At 46.1% G+C, this 26,446-nt stretch overlaps 1 protein-coding gene across 3 annotated transcripts in view; it reads right to left on the bottom strand.

Annotated features, from left to right (window-relative positions):
* COL5A1 (collagen type V alpha 1 chain) overlaps positions 1–21,932 on the bottom strand; it is a 221,930-nt gene extending 199,998 nt beyond the window's left edge. For all 3 annotated transcript variants that reach the window (XR_015871843.1, XM_088453033.1, XM_088453032.1), the window contains exon 1: positions 21,474–21,932. Coding sequence is in view for 2 of the 3 variants with exons in the window: in XM_088453033.1 (XP_088309159.1) it covers positions 21,474–21,573 (100 nt within the window). In the remaining variant the exon portion in view is untranslated. The remainder of the gene's footprint in view (positions 1–21,473) is intronic.
* Positions 21,933–26,446: the final 4,514 nt, after the last annotated feature.

Consider the following 26,446-nt stretch of genomic DNA (forward strand, 5'->3'; position numbering starts at 1 on the left):
AAGAACTGCTACCTGACTATGGTGCAGCTAAACTTTTATATCTTTTTCATTGTATGTAAAAAGTGGAGCGGGAAGAACTAGAATATATGGTAACACGTCAGAGGGGGTACAGGGTACAAGACCCTACAAAGTAAAACAAAAGTACTTTGAAATCTCTCCCACGGGGTCTATGTCAGCCTAGCTCCATTCATTCAGTGTCCAGACAAGGCCATTTATTCATATGAACACATTCACGCTTGCACAGTGTATGCGCGGGCAGGTCAGGAATGAAGCATGTCCCTGTTTGATCATCCCAGGCTGAGCAGCCAGAAAATCCATCACTGTGGCTGAGAATAGTTTTTCTTTTTCTGTATTTGAACTTTCATTTGCTATTAATAGTAAAACAGGAAGTTAGTGGAAAAGTTGCAGCAGCGGGTGAAGGGGCAGCACCCTTGGGCCATTCCTGTTCTTAGCGATGGGACTGGCACTGAGAGGCAGAGATTTTTCTGCCGTATACAGTCAGCGTGTAGAACACCTACGTTTAAATGTTTCCTGTCTCACTGCCTATACCTGGAACCCTTGGTAGATTGCCCACAAGGCCTCAGGAGAACACCTAGGATGTCCAGCTTTAACAAGACTTATGGCTATGCAGCAAGAAGACAGCACTGACTACTCGCACTCATCCATCACTCAGCCTAGACTCCCGCCTAGAGCCCAGTAGGCATGGAGACGCCTGGAGTACTATAAACCATTTTTATAAATCTTTTTAAATTTAACAAACAGTTGGAGGGAGGGGGCAAGGAGGCCAAAACCAGAATCTTGTCTGGGGCCAGGTGGGGTCCTAACTTGCTCTGCGTACATTCGGAAGCCCTTCTGGACCAGATGTTGCCCAAGCTTCCTTGACTGACTGAAGGGTACATCTCCTTTTGATCCGGAGAACTTGCTAATATACAGAGACGCTATTAAATGGAACCTGCCAGCTTTTGGAACCGGTAGAGTATCCAGCGCTCTCAAAATAAATAAGCCCTTGAGTCTTGCACCACATGTCTAATAAACAAGGGGTCATAAATCAGTAGGGATTACTCTTGTTTTTAGGTAATTAATTGCAAGCTTTAGAATATGCTATTTATTTTCTAGGATTCTTTCCCCACAATCAGTGCCAAACACACCTTGCAGATACGCTGCATGCCTGGCCGCAAGTCTTCCAGATTCCTATTTTAGATATGGAAAGAATTAATTCCTTATCTGATTACCTGTAGGGCAAACTTATGTCAAGGACATGATATAGCATCAAAGACAAATCTACAATATATTTCAAGAGGGAGAGAGAGAGGAGGGTGGAGGGGATTGGCGGAGAAACCAATCTGCTGCTGGGGTTATTCAGAGTCCATTGGCAGCCAGGAACCTATTTATTATCTGTACGATGTTGAATCGAGGTGCAAATAGGACAGCGTCTGAGTCGAGAGTCGCAGACGTTCTTCCCAAGCTTTGGATCTGTTGCCGGGGAAGGGATTCTGCAATTCCCACTGCATTATTCGGGCACACCTGACGCTGGTCTAGGAGGCCTGAGTGCACCTCGGCAGACCGGGCATCCAGCCAGCGTAGATTAGTGTATCTGCGAATAGCTGTGCCCTGCGGGATAGGATCTGAAATCTCTCTAATACTACAACACCGTCAATTTATTTACATACAATTCACTGAATACCAGAACTAATGAAAACAGAAAACTTAAGAATCAAACCTAAAAAAAAAATGTACATCCAACAAACGTGACTATTTCCACAGAACCCGATGCCGCACACGGTTGCCCGATGTTTTAAGTTGCGATGCGCATACGCCACAATTGTTAGTGCTCAAATCAGAGACGCAGAACAGAATTACACACGCGGTCAGTGGAATTCAGTGGGCGCTCCTGGGCGGTAACAGGGGGTGGCTAAGCAGATGCGGGCGTCTTGTTGTAAGCGGCTGCGCCTAGACTAGTACAAACACTCACTCAGGACGCCCTAACTCAGACGGAGAATCTACACCTGCCATAGCGCTGATGCAAATTTTGATGGTGATTTGCACCACCGCAAGTTGATGTAAGTGGGGGTCTCATTATTCACAAAATCGCCCGTGGGATTAGCATAAAGACGCAGACGCACCCCAAAATATCTAATTATCAGCCGGAGATAATCCCCATATAATTGTGCGCATGGGCCCAATATCTAAAGACCAATCCCCATAGTGCAGAGGTTCTCAAACTCGGTCCTCAGGACCCCCACACAGTGCATGTTTTCCAGGTCTCCTCACAGAAGTGAAATAATTAGCTACCACCTGTGGATCTTTTAAAATGTGTCAGTGAACAATGACTACACCTGTGCACCTGCTGAGTGACCTGGAAAATGTGACCTGTGTGGGGTCCTGAGGACAGAGTCCCTGCTTCAGAGCCGGACGCTCTGACAGAGCGCACGCTCTGAATCAGGGCCGTCCCTCTTAATTTTTAGAGCGGCCCCCTGGCCGCTGGTATAGTTGTGGGTGACCAACCACAGCTATAGCGAGTGGCCAGGAAGATGGTCACGATGGTCAAGACCATCGCGACCACTGGGCTTGCGACGAGATCCTTCTGGTAGGGTCTCGTTGCCGCAAGCCCTGGAGTGCTTTCGGCTCTATCAGAGCCATGGGAACGCCTCCGTCTGGGCAGCCACGCCCCCAGCACGCCCACCAAAGGGGGCGTGCTGTCACTCAACATCGACAGCAACGCCCCCTTTGTAGCGAGACCCGGAGCGACGGCTTGCCCGTCGCTATCCGGGTCTCGTGCATGCGCACAACGGAGACGCCTCCGTCGTGCGCATGCGCACTGGGCCAACATCGACCCGCTTGCGAGCGCTCGCGAGCGGGTCTGAATCAGGCCCAGAGTTTGAGAACCACTGCCATAGTGAAATATATTATATCACATTAAAGGTGCACACATACACAATTTTTTTGAATGATTATTGTTAAAATATATCGATTATTGTTCATCATTGAAAAAATCGTTCACTTTCTAAGTTAAAACGATGAACGATTATTGTTCATGCGAGTTCACGTTTGCAGTTCAGTCAGACTGACCAACTTTCATTAAGGGAATATGCAAAAAATCTTTGTAGTTAAAAAAAAATTCGTTAATTACTCTTTAAAAAATCTGACAGAAAATCGTTCATTAAATCGTTGGTAACAAAATCGTTGTGTGTATGTATATATGCACCTTAAGGCTACATTGATATAATACTATTGCTGAATTGTTGCCATGCAACGGCTATCTCTACAGCTTTCTCCCTAACAATTACAATCTTTGGTTACTTTTCACAGTGCACCTGGCCAGGCTGCTGTGAGACCGGTATATAGACGGAATTGTCCTTAAAGATTCGGAGCAGACCCAGCATATTGCGATATCACCAGCTGAGTCCCAACTATGCGCAGGGCTTTTTGTACAAACACAGTTGACCTACACCAGTGTTTCTCAAACTAGGTCCTCATGTAACCCTAACAGTGCATGTTTACCAGATCATCTAGCTGGAGCACAGCTGTGTTAATTGACTAACACAATAGATCTACAGGTGGTACCAATTATTCCCGAGGATGCCTTGAAAACACGCACGGTTAGGGTTCCATGATGACCGAGTTCCACTGATACCATCCATATAACCACTAAAACAGAACAGAACACTGAACAGATAATTATTTTATTGCAAAACTGATTACAGGACATTCCGTCTGCAGTTAAAAACATAAAAAACACAACTTTCTTTTCCATTAAACTTCAGATTTCCTTAAGGATTAAATACGACATTTGCTTTTCTCACCCTCAGGGACAAATAAACTTTCTGACCAGAAACGATGACTGCAAACTTTTTAAAAGGTATTCAGTATTCTAAATGGAGACGGATGAGTGTCCCGGCACTGTAAATAGCATGCTCCAAAGCCAAAATATCCCACAGCTGTCAAGTGCCATGTCTGTATGGGAGTCCTGTCCACTTCAAATACTCTCCAGTGCTACAACAAACAACTGGAGGCAATGTGCAATGGTATGTATGAGGAGAGGGGCTGAGAATCCTCTGTCTGTGTGTGGGAGACAGAAGCCGATGTGCAAACAACCTACTGAGATCCCTTCTGTAAATATGCTACAAAAATGCTTGTATTTCTGGCACAGGTTGTGGAGAGCTTACAATCTACATTACGGGATATCAATGAAACCCAATTAGTGATTACAGGGGTTAGGCGCGTATGAATAGTTCACTTATCTACCTATTGCAATGGTCCCCAAACTCAGGCCCTGATTCAGACCCGTTCGCTAAGGTGCGATCGCTCGCTGCCGGGCGATTGTTGCTCAGTGCGCATGCGTATAATTCGCAGTGCGCATGCGTAAGCCAGTCACTGTGATGGGGAGTCGTGTGCTCGTAGCACAAAGCCAGAGCGCTACTTTGAGTGACAGATAGCGCCGTTTGTGGGTGGTTACAGGGGAAGGTGCTTGTAAACGAGGGAGTGGTGTTGCGGACGCAGGCGCGTCAGGCCAACAAAACGCCGTTTAAAGGACGTGCATAATTAGCAAAGTAGCGTCATTGTACATGCCTCCTGCATGAATTTCAGCTCACACTGATCGCTGTGCTTGCGGCGGGGTAGGGCTACCTCAAGGGCTACGAGCAGCTCCGATGGCTCTCGATGTTACCGATTAATCCAACAATTCCAAGAGATGATGTATGTTGCGAGGGGAAAGGGGGCGTCTTCATACACTAGCGAGCGCTCAGTGCCGTAGCTCGCTAAGACATAGAGGTCGTCCTTACGCCTCGCAGTGCGAGCGTGGAATTGAATATCTGGCCCCTTTTTGCCAGCGGGCGCCCGCATCTTGTGAGCAGGTCTGAATGAGCTCCTCAGTCCTAACTGTCCAGGTTTTCAGGACATCCATGACTTAAGTAGTACCTCAGTCATTTTGATTATACCATCTATGCACAAGCATGGATATCCTTAAAACCTGGACTGTTAGGGTGCCTTGAGGACAGAGGGCCTGATTCAGGTGGGACCGCAACTGCAATTACGCACGCTAATCGTCCGATAGTTGTGTACTGCGCATGCATCGCAGTGCGCTAGCGCGAATGCTTCACTGCGATCGCGACTGCGATCATAGTGTCTACGCAGACCCATCGCAGAGTGATTGACATGAAGTACTGTTTGGAGGTGGTGACGGGGGGAGGGGTGGTCAGAGAAAAGCAGGCGTACCAGGGCATTTGAACGCCATTGCAGGGGCGTGCATTAATTATCCACTATGATGCCGTACGCAGTCTGAGGCCTGATGGCGTGCGATGAGGTTAGCAATTTCTGAGTAAGGTCAGAGCTTGTGCAAGTGTGCGTGAGGCTGCGATGGTACTCGCTGTTACCGATGGTTTCTTAGTCTTGCTAAGTATTACGGATGTGTGTAAGGTAAGGTGGGAGTCCTTATGTTGTGCTGTGATGGCATAGCAATCGCAGTGGATTAGCGTACTATCGCAGTGAGACTGCGTGCGTAATCGCAGCCGCGATCCAACCTGGACCAGGCCCAGAGGTTGTGAACCCCTGACCTATGGTCAATGGATCTTAGACAACCATCCAAAGCCACCTCTAGCACTATCAAGCCATGCTGTAACTTGTAGTTCCACAAGAGCTGGAGAGTCACAGATTGACCATCACAGGGGTGCTATAATGATGACACAAATTTGCTGCCTCCTGCCATTTTCTCTTTCCCTGTGATATAAAACATATGGCTTCCGTCTCCTGACAGCGAGAAAGAACTTTAAAGAGATTATTATGACTAATTAAAGCAAAGTGCACATTAAGCAATAATTTAGGCTGTGTATCTCTCTGTGATTATGGGAAAAAGAGGGACTGCTGGGAAATTTAGAGTAACCCCGTACCAGCTGCCCTCTCTCCCTGACCGGAGGTCCCACTCATGTGTGTCCATTCCCACATTCCAGCGCAGGACAGGGAGCGCAGATAGCGCCATACACTGGGGAAGTTAGTCAGCAAGATGTTTCTTTGTGGCAGAGTGGTTGTAATTTAAAACTGGCCATGCAGTGTCGCCGGCCAGCCGACAGGGAAGAGGGCCGGGGTGACAGCCCTATAATCGGAGCAATGTATACAGGCCATCGCCATTCACTACCTAAAGTTGGCTGAATGATGGGTTCCTGTGGATCAGATACATTTGATATCCAAATGGGACAATGCAGAGAGTTTATTGGCAGTTTTCAGGCTGTGAGCGATTATGGTACAGGACAGTGAATGATAAATGTTGCATGATTTTTTTGCAGTGTATGGTCAGTTAAAGGGTAGCAGGAAAGAGAAAAGGAAACAAATGTGTGTATATATATATATATATATATATACACACACACACAAACACTGCACCAACACGGATCTTTTTCCTTCTCTCTTTTCTGGCCCTTATTTGCAAAAACACCAATAGGCCCTCCTGCCCCTCTTAAAACCCTCACACTATAACGCTAACCTTTAACTGACCATACACTGCAAAAAAATCATGTATATATATATATATATATCCGGACAGTAGTCACACAGGAAATGTCCCTCAAGGCTGTAGGAGCAAAAGTTGGCGCCATAATCCTCCTACAGAAGGACCTAGCTGTCACCTCATGAGTTATTTTGGGGTCCATTCATTATGTTAATTATTGGGGGCTGGGACGGCTCCTGATAATTAAGTATCCAACTCATTGCGGGTTGCAGCGGTAGATACAAGTTCACCGGAGCAACATTGCTCTGGTTCGGAGACAGCTGATCTGAAAATCAGCCATCTCCTCGTTCCCCTTAATGCTCCTTTTGCGCAGAGAAACTTAGCACTGCGAAGTCTGACTGAACTGGGATTCACGCGGACGCACAAAACCCCGGCGTCCGGCGGAAGGAGCAGGAGGTGCAGGAGCAAACATGAGAAGTGAAAGCTCCCGCAGTCAAGCTCCGACAATATAATATTTTCAGAAACTTCATGAATTTAGGTCCCCATACTAGTGTATGGGGACAGCGGGGCTGAAAGGTAAGCAGGAGATATCAGTGATATCTCATGTGTTACCTTTATAGCGAATGGCCCCGATCCTTAAATTCTACAAAAGTAGGTGAAAATTAAAATTTTTTTTGTAGAGATTTAGCGATGATGAATGGACCCCTGAATCTGAATACAAAGGGCTACGATACAGCAGTTGCGGATTTTTTCCACGCCAATTTCCGTTGCACAGATTCAGACTCAGGGCCATATCCAATTAGCCCCGAACACTGTGCGGGCACTAATTGTTCCCCGTTATCGGCGGATTTTTCGACAATAATCCCCAATTTTCGCTGATATTTATTTACTCCCTATCCTATTAAATCGGGCAAAATAATAGGATAGTTCGCCCGTTTTCACATAGGAGCCGCGATAAGCTCCCGGCCCTATGTGTTCTCGCCTTTTTTGGGGCGAAAAACGGCACTTATCGTGGATTATTTTTCGGGACACATCAGGTCCCGGAAAAAAAACCCCGATAAGTGCCGTCGTCAGGCCGACTACGGGGCTAATTGGATAGCCCCAAGCGAGCTAATTAGCCGCGGTAATTTACCGCGGCTAATTGGTTATGGCCCTCAGTCGCACACAGATACACAAGTGACGCATATCAAATGAGTCACTGCAGTCTTGTGAAGCGGTTTTGTCACATTGTGTTGCGACACTAAACTATGGCCATTTCCGGGGCACCGGTCATAGCGAGGCCTCTCCTTCTTGCTGGCATCACTGGAATAGAGAATGGTGGAGATAGACAGCAGATGGAGGGCGCTCTACAGACACCCGTCACCCCTAAGATAGCAGGATATGCATGAGAGGTAAATATGCTCTACTGGAGATACTAGTCAACAGTGCACAAGCTATGGGTCATGAGGCAGGATGGTATATGCCCCACAGGCCTCTTCTATAGTGGACTGCCTGAGCCACCCTAGACATGGGCATCACCAAACCGCTGCCCAAGAAGAGACTCCCCTGATCAGGGAACTTTATTCCTACTCCCTGTTTTTATTACCTATGATTAACCCACAATAGCTACACTTCCTGATGGTGGGCTTCCCCCAGGACCTGCCACCCTGACCCATTCCTCTGCCGTCATCCATGTGCACTAACTACCCTGTGCTCCCTACACTCCTCGGCACCTGCAAAGACCTCACCACTGCATCACTTTCAGGGGGATTCTACAGACCCCATTAGCTGCATATAATGGTATACAGTAGGTTGGTGATAAGGGTAGCAAGATGAAGCTCATGCAAAATGGTTTCTACAACAGGTGGAGAGGGTGGAGCTATGGGGGCGTGCCTGGTGCCTGGAAGGTAGGTGGGTGCAGACTCTTCCCTGGATGTTGAGGAAGGAGGGTATTGGGTAGTCTAGTGTCAGACATGCCCCCTATGTAGCTGGGCACTCACGCTCTGTGCTAAGCTGTTGAACTATTATCTCCCCGGGGCAGATGCTTCTCATGTAGATATGAAGACAAATATATTTAACTGTTTTAACAAAATGTTTATTATTGCTGAATGACCTGTGAGAAAATAGGTCATTGAACATTTACATAGAGAAAATAAAAAGTGGCAAAAATAGTTCTTGCAAACTTTCCAAAGAGCGTCACTGCTGTGTCCTAGGAGGCCAAGCGAATCTCCAGGTGAGACAGAAAGTTTCCAAACTCCAACAGACTAGGTAAGAGCTGGCTGCTCCGCACACCGAGGACAGCTACAGAGGCTGTGCTGGGCATCACACGGAATGGGATATGCCAGGCATGAATCGGCAAGAGGGTAATCTGCACTTCCAACGAGCGTAGCCAGGCTCAAAAAACAAACCGACTGTGACAACCTCGCTGCCAATGATAAATATACATCTGCTTTGTAATAAATAAAACACAATCAGCTTCATTTATATCAAAGGAGTCACCGAAATAAGGAAATTGGCTACAGCGTGCAGAGAAGGGGATGTTGTCAATTAGCCCGAAGCAGCCATCTCTGCGGCATAGTCAGTAAATCAGGGGGATTGGATTTGCCTAAACAAAGATACAAGGACTGTCCTTAGTTGCACTTCATTGTCTACAAGGTGGTAACAGCATTTATTCCATATGTCTGATATGAAGACTTTAGAACTAGATGGGGTTTAAGTAACAACACAATTATGTTATTTAGACATATTTCACATGTTTTTATCCCCACTGAAAATCAGCGGCGCTAAGGGCCTGATTCAGAGCCGGACGCTATTTGCGCTCGCTCGTTCAGAAAAAGGGGCCGGCTATTTAAATTGAGCGCTCGCTCTTTGCGGTCTGTTGACGCCTCTATGTCTGAGCGAGCGAACTAAACATGCGCTCGCTATTTTGTAAAGGCGCCCCCTGGCCGCTCGCATCCTATGTCATCTCCACTATTTATTAGATTCATCGAGTACATCGAAAGGCGTCTGAACTGCTCGCAGTGCTTGTGGTTGGATTTTTCTACCGCAATCATGCGAACAGTCCAGGCTAAGAGACAACCAAGTGACGTGGTCGATGACGCTGCTTTTTTAATTATGCACACCCTTAAAACGCCCGTTTTGACCGTTTGGCACGCCTGCGTTCGGATCACCACTCCCCGTTTTCAAGCACCTTCCCCTGTTACCACCCACAAACGCCTCATCCTGTCACTCAAATTAGCAGGCACTCGCTATTTCGCGATTTCCGACCGCAATGACTGGTTGGCGCATGCGCATTACGACCCATACACATGCGCAGTTGTGCGAACATCGCTCGGAGCGAACGAGCGTCCGCTTACGAGCGGCACTGAATCAGGCCCTAAGTACACAGAAGGACAATGACTACAGAAAAGTCTATTTCTTTATACGGCCGTGGAGAAAACCTTCCTTTTTTATGGACATAATAGGTCCCTGCCTGTCATTTGCTTTGCGAATAAATCCTCGCTACGAGCCACAACGAAAATGAAACTTAATGCATGCACCGTGCGACTGAGACGCAAGCGCAGATTACTGCTAATCGCTCAAACATCGGCATTGTGATTTTTTTTTTCTATTATCATTCAGAGCAAAAGAGAATGGTATAGATATTGGGGAGCTATTGATAAGCCTGGTATTAATTCATAAAAATGTATCTGTACATTAAATGTCAGGGATTAATCCAATACCTGGACTGGGTAGGAGATGCCGGCACTGAGGATCCAGGCGGTGAAAATCCTGATGCCGCCATCCCGACCGGGTCACAATCCCGACGCCTACAGGTGAGTAATTACCCTAACCCTCTCTCCCCACAGCCTATCCCTAACCCTCTCTCCCCGCAGCCTATCCCTAACCCTCTCCCCGCAGCCTATCCCTAACCCTCTCCCCGCAGCCTATCCCTAACCCTCTCTCCCCGCAGCCTAACCCTAACCCTCTCTCCCCACAGCCTATCCCTAACCCTCTCTCCCCGCAGCCTAACCCTAACCCTCTCTCCCTGCAGCCTATCCCTAACCCTCTCTCCCTGCAGCCTATCCCTAACCCTCTCTCCCCGTAGCCAATCCCTAACCCTCTCTCCCCACAGCCTAACCCTCTCTCCCCGCAGCCTAACCCTAACCCTCTCCCTAACCCTCTCTCCCTGCAGCCTATCCCTAACCCTCTCTCCCTGCAGCCTATCCCTAACCCTCTCTCCCCACAGCCTAACCCTAACCCTCTCTCCCCACAGCCTAACCCTAACCCTCTCTCCCCGCAGCCTATCCCTAACCCTCTCTCCCTGCAGCCTATCCCTAACCCTCTCTCCCCGCAGCCTATCCCTAACCCTCTCTCCCTGCAGCCTATCCCTAACCCTCTCTCCCCACAGCCTAACCCTAACCCTCTCTCCCCACAGCCTAACCCTCTCTCCCCACAGCCTATCCCTAACCCTCTCTCCCTGCAGCCTATCCCTAACCCTCCCTCCCCACAGCCTAACCCTATCTCCCCGCAGCCTAACCCTAACCCTCTCTCCCCACAGCCTAACCCTAACCCTCTCTCCCTGCAGCCTATCCCTAACCCTCTCTCCCTGCAGCCTATCCCTAACCCTCTCTCCCCGCAGCCTATCCCTAACCCTCTCTCCCTGCAGCCTATCCCTAACCCTCTCTCCCCGCAGCCTATCCCTAACCCTCTCTCCCTGCAGCCTATCCCTCTCTCCCCGCAGCCTATCCCTAACCCTCTCTCCCCGCAGCCTAACCCTCTCTCCCCGCAGCCTATCCCTAACCCTCTCTCCCTGCAGCCTATACCTAACCCTCCCTCCCCGCAGCCTAACCCTAACCCTCTCTCCCCGCAGCCTAACCCTCTCTCCCCGCAGCCTAACCCTAACCCTCTCTCCCCACAGCCTATCCCTAACCCAATCTCCCCGCAGCCTAACCCTAACCCCCCCCCCCCTCACAGCCTATCCCGCCCCCTAACCCCGATACTTTTCTCCTCCATGGTGCTATCCAATAATGGTGATGCGTGCCTCTGCACTACGATCCATCTAAGCGTCCCCTAAACGGATCTTATAGAAACAAATCCCCCAACTAATCAGTCCCATAGAAGCTAAAAAAATCCTCTCCCTGATTACATCAGTGGGCGCTAAAGTCAAACTTAAAACGACAGGAAACGTGCTGGGAATTGGAAGGACGATAAAAGACGAGCAAGGACAAAACACATAAACCACGCTGGCAGGATTCCTGCGCTTTAAAGAAATCTTTTTTTTTTTTTTTTATTGGCTTCATTTAATAGACAGATACTCAGAATTTGGGTGATCGGAAACACATGTCCCATAAGAGGGAGTTTGATGTATAGTAAATTGGGGGCTTTAAATTGGCAACATCTGTGTTCTCCCTCAACAACAGCATCACGCCTCTGCCAAACCCTTAAAAACATATGGGAGGTTCAGCGGTTGCTTTGGTGTAATATTTACCAAACAAAAGTGATTTTTAATCAGGGGACTGTTCCAAAGAGTGTTACAAACCCTACGCATCATGGAGCCATGGACCCGGGCAGCTGCCGTGACCTAATGTCTGGAACTGGGGTAAGATCTACAAACGATAGGTGGTGACAAAATCCTCTATTTTTGGGGGGTTTTCAATAAAGCACATGGCCCGAGGCCGAAGATCTTCGTTATAGACAGAGAAGCTGAGATCCCAGTTGGATACAGATTTGATGCAAACCACAAAGGATTAAATCCTTAGGAGTTCATTGGGAACTGGGATTTACATCCTGTCTTTATGGGTTCGGCATGGGCTATTAAATCTAAAAAAATATATATGAGTGCTTCTTTGGCACGTTTGGGGGAATGATGTAATCCTGTAACGAACCGCATAAGGTTATTCACAAGGGAGTACAAAGGAAATTTGATTTAGGTAAAGTCACTAAGCCAGCTAAAATACCCTGCCAATTATTTCTTCAGTACTATTTGTGTTCTGTACCAGACATACTCAGTACGATAGGAAAATGGGTCTTTAATAAATCCTCTCGATGTTGACAGTGAAGACGGAGATTTGTGGTATATGATGAAACACGACAAACACTCCAGCGACACCAGTATCACGTAGTGACGACTCCAGGGGGGACTTTATATAAGTGATATTGTCAGGAGGAACTGATGAAAAGATCTGTAGAAACATAATAGCTAGTTTTAAATATAATGTCACCTACCATTCCCTAGTCTAAGTACATTACCACTGATAGGCCACACCTCCTTTCCATGAAGCTCCACCCATTTTCCCACCACAAGACACAGGAAATGATTGTTTCCCCCACAACATGCTTTATCGGTTGGGGATGTCCTAAGCCACATCCTTGGGAATGAATGAGCTGATTTGAAATGAACCACCAGGCTGTGTGACACATATAAGTTCTAGATAAGACTCTTGTTTGGGGCTGGTACATAATTGGGGCTGGTATATAAGATGTCAGCTATATAAAGTGTTATTCAGATCTGTAAATTATACGGCAGATTGGCCCTCTAGAATTCCATACTGATCTTATACTGATCCAATGGCCACACTGTATACTGAACTTATACTGATCCAATGTCATGCTATACCGAGCCAAAGTCCACACTCTATACTGAGCCAAAGTCCACACTCTATACTGCGCCAAAGTCCACACGCTATACTGAGCCAAAGTCCACACGCTATACTGAGCCAAAGTCCACACTCTATACTGAGCCAAAGTCCACACTCTATACTGAGCCAAAGTCCACACTCTATACTGAGCCAAAGTCCACACTCTATACTGAGCCAAAGTCCACACTCTATACTGAGCCAAAGTCCACACTCTATACTGAGCCAAAGTCCACACTCTATACCGAGCCAAAGTCCACACTCTATACTGAGCCAAAGTCCACACTCTATACTGAGCCAAAGTCCACACTCTATACTGAGCCAAAGTCCACACTCTATACTGAGCCAAAGTCCATACTCTATACTGAGCATAAACTGAGCCAATGCTCACATTCTATACTGAGCATACACTGAGCCAATGCTGACAATCTATACTGAGCATACACTGAGCCAATGTCCACATTCTATACTGATCTTATACTGAGCCAATGTCCACATTCTATACTGAGCTAAAGTCCACACTCTATACTGAGCTAAAGTCCACACTCTATACGGAGCATAAACTGAGCCAATGCCAACATTCTATACTGAGCATACACTGAGCCAATGCTCACATTCTATACTGAGCATACACTGAGCCAATGCTCACATTCTATACTGAGCATACACTGAGCCAATGTCCACGTTCTATACTGATCTTATACTGAGCCAATGTCCACATTCTATACTCACCTTATACTGAGATATTGCTCCCTATCTATACTGACCTTATACTGAGACAATGGCCCTCATTCAGAGCCGTACGCTCTGAGCAGAGCGCACGCTCTGAATGAGGGCCGGGCTCCATTTTCATGGAGCGTCCTCCTGGACGCTCGTATAGCTGTGGGTCACCACCCACAGGCTATACGAGCGTGCTTTTTGATGGCCGCGATGGTCGAGACCATCGCAACCATCGAAATTGCGAGCCGAAGCCTGCGGTTGAGGTTTTCAACCGCAAGCTCCGGAGTGATTTTGGCTCTATCAGAGCCAAAATCACTCCCACTGACATCACTAGTGATGTCAGTGGGCCGGCTTCTGACGGGAGGCGTTCCTGTGGGAACGCCCCCGTCAGGGAGGCACGCCCACCAAAGGGGGCGTGCTGTCAATCAACATTGACAGCACGCCCCCTTTGATCGGACACAACGAGCGAAGGACTTTCCTTCGCTCGTCGCGTCTGGCGCATGCGCACGACGGAGCTCCCTCCGTCGTGCGCATGCTCAGTGCATAACATCGACCCACTTGCGAGCGGACAGCCGCTCGCGAGTGGGTCTGAATCAGGCCCAATGTCCAGACTCTTGGCCTGATTCAGCAAGGAACGCAATTGCGAATGCAATAGCTATTACACACGCCGTTCAACTGCGATAGTATGCTAATCCATTGCAATCGCTATGCCACTGCTGCACAACATAAGGGCGCCCACTTTACCTTACACACGTCCGTAATGTTTAGCAAGAAAGCGAAACCATCGGTACAATCGAGTACCAACGCAGCCTCACGCACACTTGCACAAGCCCTGACCTTACTCAGGATTGCTAACATCCACGCAATAATATCAGGCTACGTAGGGCATCGCAGTGGATAATTTATGCACGCTTGCGTTCGCCCCCCCCCCGTTACCACCCACAAACGGCACTTCCTGTCAATCACTCTGCAATGGGTCTGCGTAGTCACGGCGATCGTGGTTCTGATTGCAGTGGCTGATTCACGCATGCACACTGTGATGTTTACGCATACGCAGTATGCAACAATCGTCTGATTGCGTGCGTATTAACAACTGCGTTCCTTGATGAATCAGGCCCTCTATGCTGACTTCATACTGAGATAATGTCCAGACTCTATACTGACCTTATAATGAGATAATATCCACATTCTATACTGACCTTATACGGAGTCAATGTCCACACCCTATACTGACCTTATACTGAGCCAATGTCCACACTCTATACTGACCTTATACTGAGCCAATGTCCACACTCTATACTGACCTTATACTGAGCCAATGTCCACACTCTATACTGACCTTATACTGAGCCAATGTCCACATTCTATACTGACCTTATACTGAGCCACTGTCCACATTCTATACTGAACTTATACTGATCCAATGTCCACATTCTATACTGACATACTGAGCCACTGTCCACATTCTATACTGACCTTATACTGATCCAATGTCCACACTCTATACTGACCTTATACTGATCCAATGTCCACACTCTATACTGACCTTATACTGAGCCAATGTCCACACTCTATACTGACCTTATACTGAGCCAATGTCCACACTCTATACTGACCTTATACTGAGCCAATGTCCACACTCTATACTGATCTTATACTGAGCCAATTTCCACATTCTATACTCACCTTATACTGAGCCAATGTCCACACTCTATACTGACCTTATACTGAGCCAATGTCCACACTCTATACTGACCTTATACTGAGCCAATGTCCACATTCTATACTGACCTTATACTGAGCCACTGTTCACATTCTATACTGAACTTATACTGATCCAATGTCCACATTCTATACTGACATACTGAGCCACTGTCCACATTCTATACTGACCTTATACTGATCCAATGTCCACACTCTATACTGACCTTATACTGATCCAATGTCCACACTCTATACTGACCTTATACTGAGCCAATGTCCACACTTTATACTGACCTTATACTGAGCCAATGTCCACACTCTATACTGACCTTATACTGAGCCAATGTCCACACTCTATACTGACCTTATACTGATCCAATGTCCACACTCTATACTGACCTTATACTGAGCCAATGTCCACATTCTATACTGAACTTATACTGATCCAATGTCCACACTCTATACTGATCTTATACTGAGCCAATTTCCACATTCTATACTCACCTTATACTGAGCCAATGTCCACACTCTATACTGACCTTATACTGAGCCAATGTCCACACTCTATACTGACCTTATATGGAATCAATGTCCACACTCTATACTGACCTTATATGGAATCAATGTCCACACTCTATACTGATCTTATACTGATCCAATGTCCACACTCTATACTGACCTTATACTGAGCCACTGTCCACATTCTATTCTATACTGACCTTATACTGAGCCACTGTCCACATTCTATACTGACCTTATACTGAGCCACTGTCCACATTCTATACTGAACTTATACTGATCCAATGTCCACATTCTATACTGACATACTGAGCCACTGTCCACATTCTATACTGACCTTATACTGATCCAATGTCCACACTCTATACTGACCTTATACTGATCCAATGTCCACACTCTATACTGACCTTATACTGAGCCAATGTCCACATTCTATACTGAACTTATACTGATCCAATGTCCACACTCTATACTGATCTTATACTGAGCCAATTTCCACACTCTATACTGACCTTATACTGAGCCAATGTCCACACTTTATACTGACCTTATACTGAGCCACTGTCCACATTCTATACTGACCTTATACTGATCCAATGTCCACACTCTATACTGACCTTATACTGATCCAATGTCCACACTCTATACTGACCTTATACTGAGCCAATGTCCACACTTTATACTGACCTTATACTGAGCCACTGTCCACATTCTATACTGACCTTATACTGATCCAATGTCCACACTCTATACTGACCTTATACTGATCCAATGTCCACACTCTATACTGACCTTATACTGAGCCAATGTCCACATTCTATACTGAACTTATACTGATCCAATGTCCACACTCTATACTGATCTTATACTGAGCCAATTTCCACATTCTATACTCACCTTATACTGAGCCAATGTCCACACTCTATACTGACCTTATACTGAGCCAATGTCCACACTCTATACTGACCTTATATGGAATCAATGTCCACACTCTATACTGACCTTATATGGAATCAATGTCCACACTCTATACTGATCTTATACTGATCCAATGTCCACACTCTATACTGACCTTATACTGAGCCACTGTCCACATTCTATTCTATACTGACCTTATACTGAGCCACTGTCCACATTCTATACTGACCTTATACTGAGCCACTGTCCACATTCTATACTGAACTTATACTGATCCAATGTCCACATTCTATACTGACATACTGAGCCACTGTCCACATTCTATACTGACTTTATATCCAGACTCTATACTACACTATGGTGTTACCAGGTGAAACACGATGCATTATCCATGCCTCACCGTACAGCATTTCCTGGTAAGCTGGGGCCGAGCACTAAGCGTTTGCACCAGTTTCACCTTCACTATGAGAGGTCATAGCTCCGCTCTGTGTAATCTGACGCCACACACTGTACTAGGGAAACACAATCCAGGCACTTTATATCCACCTAATCTTCTCATAGTCAGCACTGGGATTACTCATTCACCTGGTCTGCGGAGAGCTCAGCTCAATTATCAGGGACCAAACACTTGAAGAAGAGGACCAGCAGTGGCATCCCTAGACCAGGGTTTCCCAAACTCATTCCTCAGGGAGCACTAACAGTTTTCCAAGTCTCCTCGCAGAAACACAAGTGAAATAATTAGCTCCAACTGTGCTTCTTTTAAAATGTGTCAGACAGTAATAAATACACCTGTACACCAACTAGGAGATCTGGAAAACATGCACGGCTAGTGCTCCCTGAAGAATGCCTTTGAGAAACACTGCTCAAGACCATCTCCTACCAGGTAATGCAGAGTATTTATCTTTACACTTCAGCTTCTCGTTTCTCTGTGATAAATGTTTCAGGGCCTGATTCAGAGTCGCTCGCTCTGAATCAGGGCGGGTTTTTTTTTTTTTTTGTTCAGGCCGCTCGCTAAGCTGTGGGTGAGCGGCCTGGAGATGGTTGTGATTATCGTGACCATCGGGCTTGCGAGGAGACCCTGTGGTAGGGTCTCAGCTCTCGAAAGCCCGTGTGGACTTCCTGCTCTAACAGAGGAGGAAGTCCACTACTGACATCACTAGTGATGTCAGTAGGGCCGCCCACAAACGCCTGGGGTTGCTCAACCACCCCCCTACCCGCCTACAAAACAAAGCGAGCTGTCAATCAACATCGACAGCCGCCCCGTCTTGTAGCAAGCCCCGGAGCGACTGAACTTCAGTCGCTCGCAGGGGCTCGCGCATGCGCAGGGGGCAAATATCGTCCCGCTTGTGAGCGGATCTGAATCAGGCCCTCAATTCCATAAAGCACCAAAGTTTTTATAATGGTTAATGTGTGGATTTCCTGCGGGTGCTCCGGTTCCCTCCCACAATCCAAAAATATACTGGTACGTTAATTTGCTCCCAACAAAAATTAACCCTAGTGTGTATATGTGTGTGCCTGTGGTAGGGAACATAGGAGCTGATTCAGACCCGCTCGCTAGGAGGCGTTTGCTCGTAGCTGGACAATTGTCGCTTTCTGAGCATGCGTACGCATCCCAGTGCGCGTGCGTGAACCAGCGCGAGAGAACGGGAAGCAGTCGCTCGTTGCGCATAGACTGCCCACCAGAGTGAGTGACAGGAGGAGCCGTTTATGGGTGGTGACAGGGGCAGGCCACAAGAAACGGGGGAGTGGAGGTGCGAACGCAGGCGTGCCTGGGCGTCTCAACGCTGTTTCAGAGACGTGCATAATTAACAGGCAGCGTCTTTATATACGTCACCTGGTTGAATTTCACACTGAAGTGATTGCAGTGTTTGCGGCAGGGTATAGTCAACCTCAAGCACTGCGACCGCTTCCGATGGTGCTCGATGTACCGATGTTTTCATGCACTTCCAGGAAATGATGTGCGCAAGTGGGCGTCTTATGAATGGCTGGTGGGCATCTGCTTACACAAAGTGATCGCACGCCAAGACATAGTGGGCGTGCAAATGCCTTGCCGTGCGATCGCCTGCCTTGCTGGGCGCGCGCTGGATTTGCATACGCTAGGTGCGAGCAGGTCTGAATGAGCCCCATAGATTGTAAGCCTCACTGGGGCAGGGACTGTTGTGATTGGTCACATACTCTCTGTAAAGCGCTGCGGAATATGTGTGCGCTAAATAAATAACTGGTAATAAATAAATAATACTAGATTGTAAGCTCTTGAGAGCAAGACCATGAAGCTAAGTAACAACACAGCAATTACACAGCAAATTAAGGAGCGACTCCTTTTGAAGCCACGTGACCCAGTAACTTTGTATTTATGAAAAAGAAGAAGAGATACACTGGGGTTAAAAGGGTATTTACTTAGAATTCTATAGCCATGACTTCACTCCACTGTTACTCCAGTCCTTCCTGCACTCTCACATACGCAGATAACTACTTGTCACTAAGCCATTTCTCCAGATGTCTACTCAGCAATGTGTACCCTGCGGGTTACAGTATATAGCATTTATCTTCTGTCATCAAGTACTAGCTTATCATCACCAAGAATAGTCCATCTCTGATAAAATATAGCATATATTACACACATTATATATATTTATATATATATATATATATACACACATATATACAGTACACACACACATATATATATACACACACACACACACTTATACACATACATACAGTACACACACATATATATATATACACACACACACTTATACACATACATACAGTACACACACACATATATATATATATATATATACACACACACACACTTATACACATACATACAGTACACACACATATATATATATACACACACACACTTATACACATACATACAGTACACACACACATATATATATATACACACACACTTATACACATACATACAGTACACACACATATATATATATATATATATAAGCACGCACACATATACATGTATACACACACACAAACATATAGATGCCTACACGCACACACAAATATAAATATATATATATATATATACATATATATATATATATACGCACACATAATTTATAGTAGACTCCCGCAATTTTAGGGTCGCTATCTGTCGTGGAACTACAAGCATCATCATGCCACAGCACAGACGTATAGCTGCACAATAGCTACAGACACTTATGTCATCTATTTCTACTCTAAAACTATATATTGGTTACAAAACTAAACGAGACTGAACTCGAGTTATAAACGTTTACTGCAAAACATAAAACCACAAAATGCTGAAATGGAAATTCTGCCAAACATCCTCTCTCCAGCTGGGAACATACCGGCTTCCATCCAGATAAAGCCAAACAAGACCGGGCTGACTAAACGCTGCAGTAAAGTAACCAAGAAGATGAATTTGAGAATAATGGGGAAATAGCATTATATACGTGACATGGACAGGAATAAATATTGCATGGAGGACAGTGTAAACCTATATAATTGTCAAAGAGCTGAAAAACCCAAACAGAACAGAACTGCGGGGTGGCTACAGTAAGTCACCAGGTTACACGAGTCGCCATTGGAATGTTATATGGTCATATGCCGTGTAATAATATACGGTATAGTGTACACTGAGCACACCCATCCAATGGCCGTTCAGCACCAGAACAAGATGGAAACAGACAACTTAATTGATTTGGCATTATACAATGCTCATGTATGCATACTGTGTGTGTTTGTATATATATATAAATATATATATATATATATATACACACACATACATACATATCTCCAAGAATAATTCATCAGTCCTAGTAACCAATACAGAACTATCGCCCATGCTCATAGGTGTAGGCAGCAATAGGTGTTCGGTAAGTTGATGATTATCACTATACAGTAAATGGCTCCAAAACTCTAGAAAGGTAAGTATCCTAATTTGGTTGTGTGTTAAGGCATCTGCCTTACGTTACAGAACATTTAGCAAGAAAAACTCTGTAAGTGCACTTGAATCCTTAGATATCTCTCAATATTCGCTCCACAAAATTGTAAAACAAACCAGTATTATTTTGGGAGTGCAGCAGCCTGCCAATGCCTCCCTTATCATGTACACACCAGTAACTGGAGAAAGGAATCACTCTGGGCAGTTCCACAATCAGACTATAGGTGGCGCTATGCCGCTAGTTTCACAGAAGGGGGGGGGGGAGAGAAAAAGTTTTTCAAGTTTGTAAGTTGGCTGCAGAATGATCTAAGATTACATGTCAGAAAGTTTTCTCTGTGTAGCGGAGGTTGAATTATGGAATATCTGAGAAGGAAAGGAGGAGACACAGGCAGCAAGGATAGGTGCAGAAAGTCTCTGGTGATGGATGGAGAATACACACAAGCCAGGTTTTTAAGAAGTTTTGCCCTTAAATGGGCCTCCTAACAAATGGTATCCGAATAAAGACAAAAAGGTCTGCACAAATGCTAAAGCAACCAAAAAGGGGGAAAGTGTTGCGGTGCTGGTTTCATGCACAGACTGTCGGTGGGTTATGGGAAGGGTTAAGCTGAGGACCAGTTCAGGGTTAGAGGGTCCTTACCTGCATGGCACTGGGTACATATAAAGCTTAGTGCTACAAGAAGGGACAAGTCTTTCCTCCAAGTTCTTCTTTTCCATCTCGTATGTGTATCCATGTTCATTACCTCTCCACCACTGTGGGGCCAATTCCTTAGGATTCAGATTATGGAATGCAAAAAGGAGGAAAATGATAGGGCAGGAACCCTGGAGCAATTGCACTTTTTTATAAAGCCATTAGGTTGTGATTTTGTGGGTGTTTGGGGGGGGGATGGGGGGGCAGCTGTATTTTCTGGGCAGTTACTTTGAGTGCCTGCAAAGCCCCAGGTCCTGCTGTTCCTTCTCCTCTCCTGTCCCCTTCTCTGGTCTGGTCCTACTGGGGTTGTCTTGAGAGGTGATGCCCCCTGGTCGACCGATTGGAGAGTGAAAAACTTTTTTTAGGGAGATGTGAGGACTGTCGAGTCCCAGACAGGGACAGCAAATCAGAAACTGAACTGCCTTGCTAGCTCAGCCTCCTATCCCTGGGACCAGGAAAAGGGGGAGAGAAAAGGGTGGGGAGAAGGGTGGAGGAAAGATTGTGTTAAAAAAAAAAAAAAAACAGTTTGGAGAAGAGAGGAAAGAAAAAAAAAAGTGTGGGACAGAGGCATGTTCAGAGACCACGCTGCGAGGGCCGCAAAGGGTTAAACCAAGAACATTCCCAAGATCCAACTCCATTTTTTTTATAACTTCGGGCAGACATGCCGTGTTAAACTAGAGAACAGATGATTTTTACTGGCTCTGGGCGCCCAGTTCCAGAGAATACACACAGGGCTGGACAAAGCATCAGACTATTCACACAGAGTGAAGGGCTTGTTAAACAGCTGTCACTGCAAGGGACGGTGATTGACAGCTGTGGTTTGCAAGAGGTTCTGCAGTAGCTACAAATTAGAGCCAAATGCCATTGAGTGATCGCCTGGCGTGCTGTTCCTACAACTGCTCCCCTTTATTACCGGGATGCAAACAATGACAGATGAGACCCCTTCTTTTTTTTTAACTCCTCGAACAGTTCTAGGGTCTCATGCAGAGTTAAGATGCACACCTGCCAGCGGAGCCTTGTGCGTTTTTCACACTGCATATAGGCGCATAGAGCACCGCGGCTCTTAGTTGCAGCTATGCTTACGAATGAAGGGGGGTAACTGGGCTGTAATGGTGCGTTCTTTCATTAAGGGGAGCTCAGTGAGGGAGTGTTGGCGGAAGTGTTGGCAACACAAACCTGGACATACATATAATTACATCTGTTTTCCTGGTTATCTTCTGCAACAAATATAGGGCAGGTGAAACTACTCACCCATGGTGGTGGACTAGTATCAAGCCAAGCGTACGCATCTAAACTCAGCGCTGCATACAGGCCAATGAAAGCATATTCTTATGTGTGCGCTGCATCAAGCACAAAGGGCAAAAATTACGAAGCAGCGGGGTCTAAACCCCGGGGGTTTGGTGGCCGTTTTGCGGCAGTTTCTAAATGACAGCCCTGTTCTATTCTATTCTAAAATGTGTTTTGTCTGCGGTTTTGCAGCGGTTTTGGCCTTAGTAAATCTGCGGATAGCAAAACCGCCACCAGACCGCCGGGGTTTTGAACCCGCCGCTTAGCAAATTTTGTCCAAAAAGACTGTGAAGAGCCTGAATAGGCCAATAACAGCGCAGTGCTTGCTTAGAAGAGGATGTGATGATCGCAACACGAATGAGCACATTGATTTGGGTAAGGCCTCCACCAGCAGCCTTCTGGAGTATATAAGGGAGAGACGGCGTTTATTACAGCAGCGTAAACAAAGAAAGAAAAATAAGCACAGACCACAAAAACCCTTCAGGCGAATTAATGGGACCGTAACAGCTGGAAATATACAAAGTGCAATATTAAGGCCACTGACAACCCACATTTCTAAAGCTGGCCACACACTAGACCAACTTACATCCAACCAGCCATCTAGTTGATTGGTTGGAATGAAAATCTGGTAACGTATGGGGAGTAACTGATGATCAGCAATTTGCTCCTAAATGCCAGAAAACAGATGAAAATGACGTCAGACAAGTTTGTTAAATGTTTGATCTGAACAATTTTTTCAAACAGTTTTTGTCTATTTTTCAGCATTTGGGAGCAAATTGCTGATTGAATTCCTTACCAGATTTTCATTCCAATCAATCAACTAGTTGGCTGGTTGGACAGATAATCTTTAGATGTGTGGCCAGCTTTAGGGCCTGATTCAGAGCCGGACGCAATTAGCGCTCGCTCGTCCAGAAAATAGGGGTGGATATTCAAATGAACCGTTCGCTGTTTGCGGTCTGTTCACGCCTCTAGGTCTGAACGAGCGAACAAAACTTGCGGTCGTTTTTTGGGAAACTACGCCCCCTGGCAGCTCGCATCCTACGTCATGTCCGCTATTTATTAGATTAATCGAGTACATTGACCAGGGTATGAGCTGCTCGCTATTCTTGTGGTTGGTTTTTGCTACCACAATTTTGCGAGCAGTTCTGGCTATAAAATAACCCAGTGACGTGGTCAATGACGCTGCTGTATTAATTATGCACACCCATAAAACGCCCGTTTTGACCTTTAAGCACGCCTGCGATCGGATCTCCACTCCCCGTTTTCAAGCACCTTCCCCCGTTACCACCCACATACGCCTCCTCCTGTCACTCAAATTATCAGGCATTGGCTATTTTGCGAGCACATGAATTTCGACCGCACTGACTGGTTCGCGCATGCGTATAACGATCCGTACACATGCACAGTTGGGCAAACATCACTCGGAGCGAACGAGCTGCCGCTTACGAGCGGCTCTGAATCAGGCCCTTAGTCCCAACGGTCTCTATCATGGACCTCATATTCTCCCTTTCTTTCACTATCGCCCTTTATATTTGCTTCTTTGGGTGTCCTTCACCAGCTCCACAAAGTGGCTGCTAAGTAAATCATGGTAAGGTGCGGCTTACGTCACAGTACAGTATATGCACATACAGATCTGTACAACTACCCAAGCCCTTCCTCTGCCATAATACACTACCCAAGGCCTTCCTCTGCCATAATACACTACCCAGGCCCTTCCTCTGCCATAATACACTGCCCAAGGCCTTCCTAACATTGTTTTTGAGTCCTTCCTAGACCATAACATTGTTCTTGAGTCCTTCCTCTGCCATAACATGCTCCATGTGCCCTTCCTCTGCCATAGCATGTTCTCCGACCTCTTCCTCTGCCATAATAGACTACCTGAGCCCTTCCTCTGCCATAACAAGCTCCCGAGCTCTTTCACTGCCATAACATTGTTCTTGAGCTCTTCCTATGCCATAACATTGTGCTTGAGTCCTTCCTATCACATAACATTGTTCTTGAACTCTTCCTATGCCATAACATTGTTCTTGAGCTCTTCCTATGCCATAACATTGTGCTTGAGTCCTTCCTATCACATAACATTGTTCTTGAACTCTTCCTATGCCATAACATTGTTCTTGAGTCCTTCCTCTACCATAACATTGTTTTTGAGTTTTCTTGAATACTTTCTATGCCATAACATTGATCTTGAGTCCTTCTTATGACATAACATTGTTCTTGAGTCCTTCTTATGACATAACATTGTTCTTGAGTCCATCCTACTGTATGCCATAACATTGTACTTGAGCTCTTCCTCTACCATAACATGCTTCCTAAGCCCTTTTTCTGACATAACATGATGCCAGAGTCCTTCCTCTACCATATGCTCCCTGAGCCCTTCCTTTGCCATAACCTGGTGTCCAAGTCCTTCCTATGCCATAACATTGAGCCTGAGCCCTTCATCTGGCATAACATGGTGCCTAAGTCATTTTTCTCAGACATATTGTTGCCTAGCCTTTCCTCTGCCATAACATTGTTCTTGAGTCCTTCTTATGCCATAACATGCTCCCGAGCTCTTTCACTGGGATAACAATGTTCTTGAGTCCTTCCTTTGCCATAACATTGTTCTTGAGCCCTTCCTATGCCATAACATTGTACTTGAGCCCTTCCTCTGCCATAACATGCTTTTTGTGCCCTTCTTCTGACCTAACATGGTGCCCGGGCCCTTCCTCTGCCATAACATGCTTCCTGAGCCCTTCCTCTGCCATAACATGCTTCCTAAGCCCTTTTTCTGAAATAACACGGTGCCCAAGTCCTTCCTCTACCATATGCTCCCCGAGCCCTTCCTCTGCCATAACCTAGTGCCCATGTCCTTTGTATACCATGACATTTTTCCTGAGCCCTTCATCTGGCATAACATGGTGCTTAAGTCATTTTTCTCACACATAGTATTGGCTAGCCTTTCCTCTGCCATAACATGGCATCCTGTCTCTTTAGGACCACCATCTGACTCCCTGTCCCATCTTCTACCATAACATGATGCACAAGTACTTGTAATGTAGTGATCTGGTTTTTATGTCGCTTACTCTTCCCCAAAGTAGACACTTGGCTCTTCTCCAACTATATTTGGGACTTCCTACTGATTAACACATTTCTCATGCCGTTTCGTCTCTCTCTACCTTCCCCTGTGTCTCTGATTCCTTAACCTGTGTCATTTTATATAATTCACACCCTTTGACAGACACATATTAAGAGCCATATGGGCCTGGGGCTAAAAATGTTCAAGGGCCTATACTATGAAGGGGAGGAGCTGTGACCAGAGTTGTGTGGGTGTTGCCAGTGCCACTGGGTGTGACCAGTGCTGTGTGGGTGTGGCCAGAGCCATGTGGGCGTGAAGACCGCCTACACTATCAAGCCCACTGTCTCCCTAAATACATAAAAATAGAAAAATTGCCTAATTTTGTGACAAAACTAGAAATAGAATATTAATACTTAGAATTTATGGCCGACTGAGTGCCAGCTAAGCAGCTCGTCATTATTCTGCTACCATGATGATGGGCCTATTTTTATTTGGAGGCCTGGAGCTGTAGCTCCATCCGACCCATTGTTTATCTAGCCCTGATGCAGACCACATGGTTGTTTGGTGCAAATCATGT

Source organism: Taudactylus pleione, unplaced genomic scaffold, assembly GCF_031769625.1.
Source record: "Taudactylus pleione unplaced genomic scaffold, aTauple2 ptg000566l, whole genome shotgun sequence".
NCBI classification, from domain to species: Eukaryota; Metazoa; Chordata; class Amphibia; order Anura; family Myobatrachidae; genus Taudactylus; species Taudactylus pleione.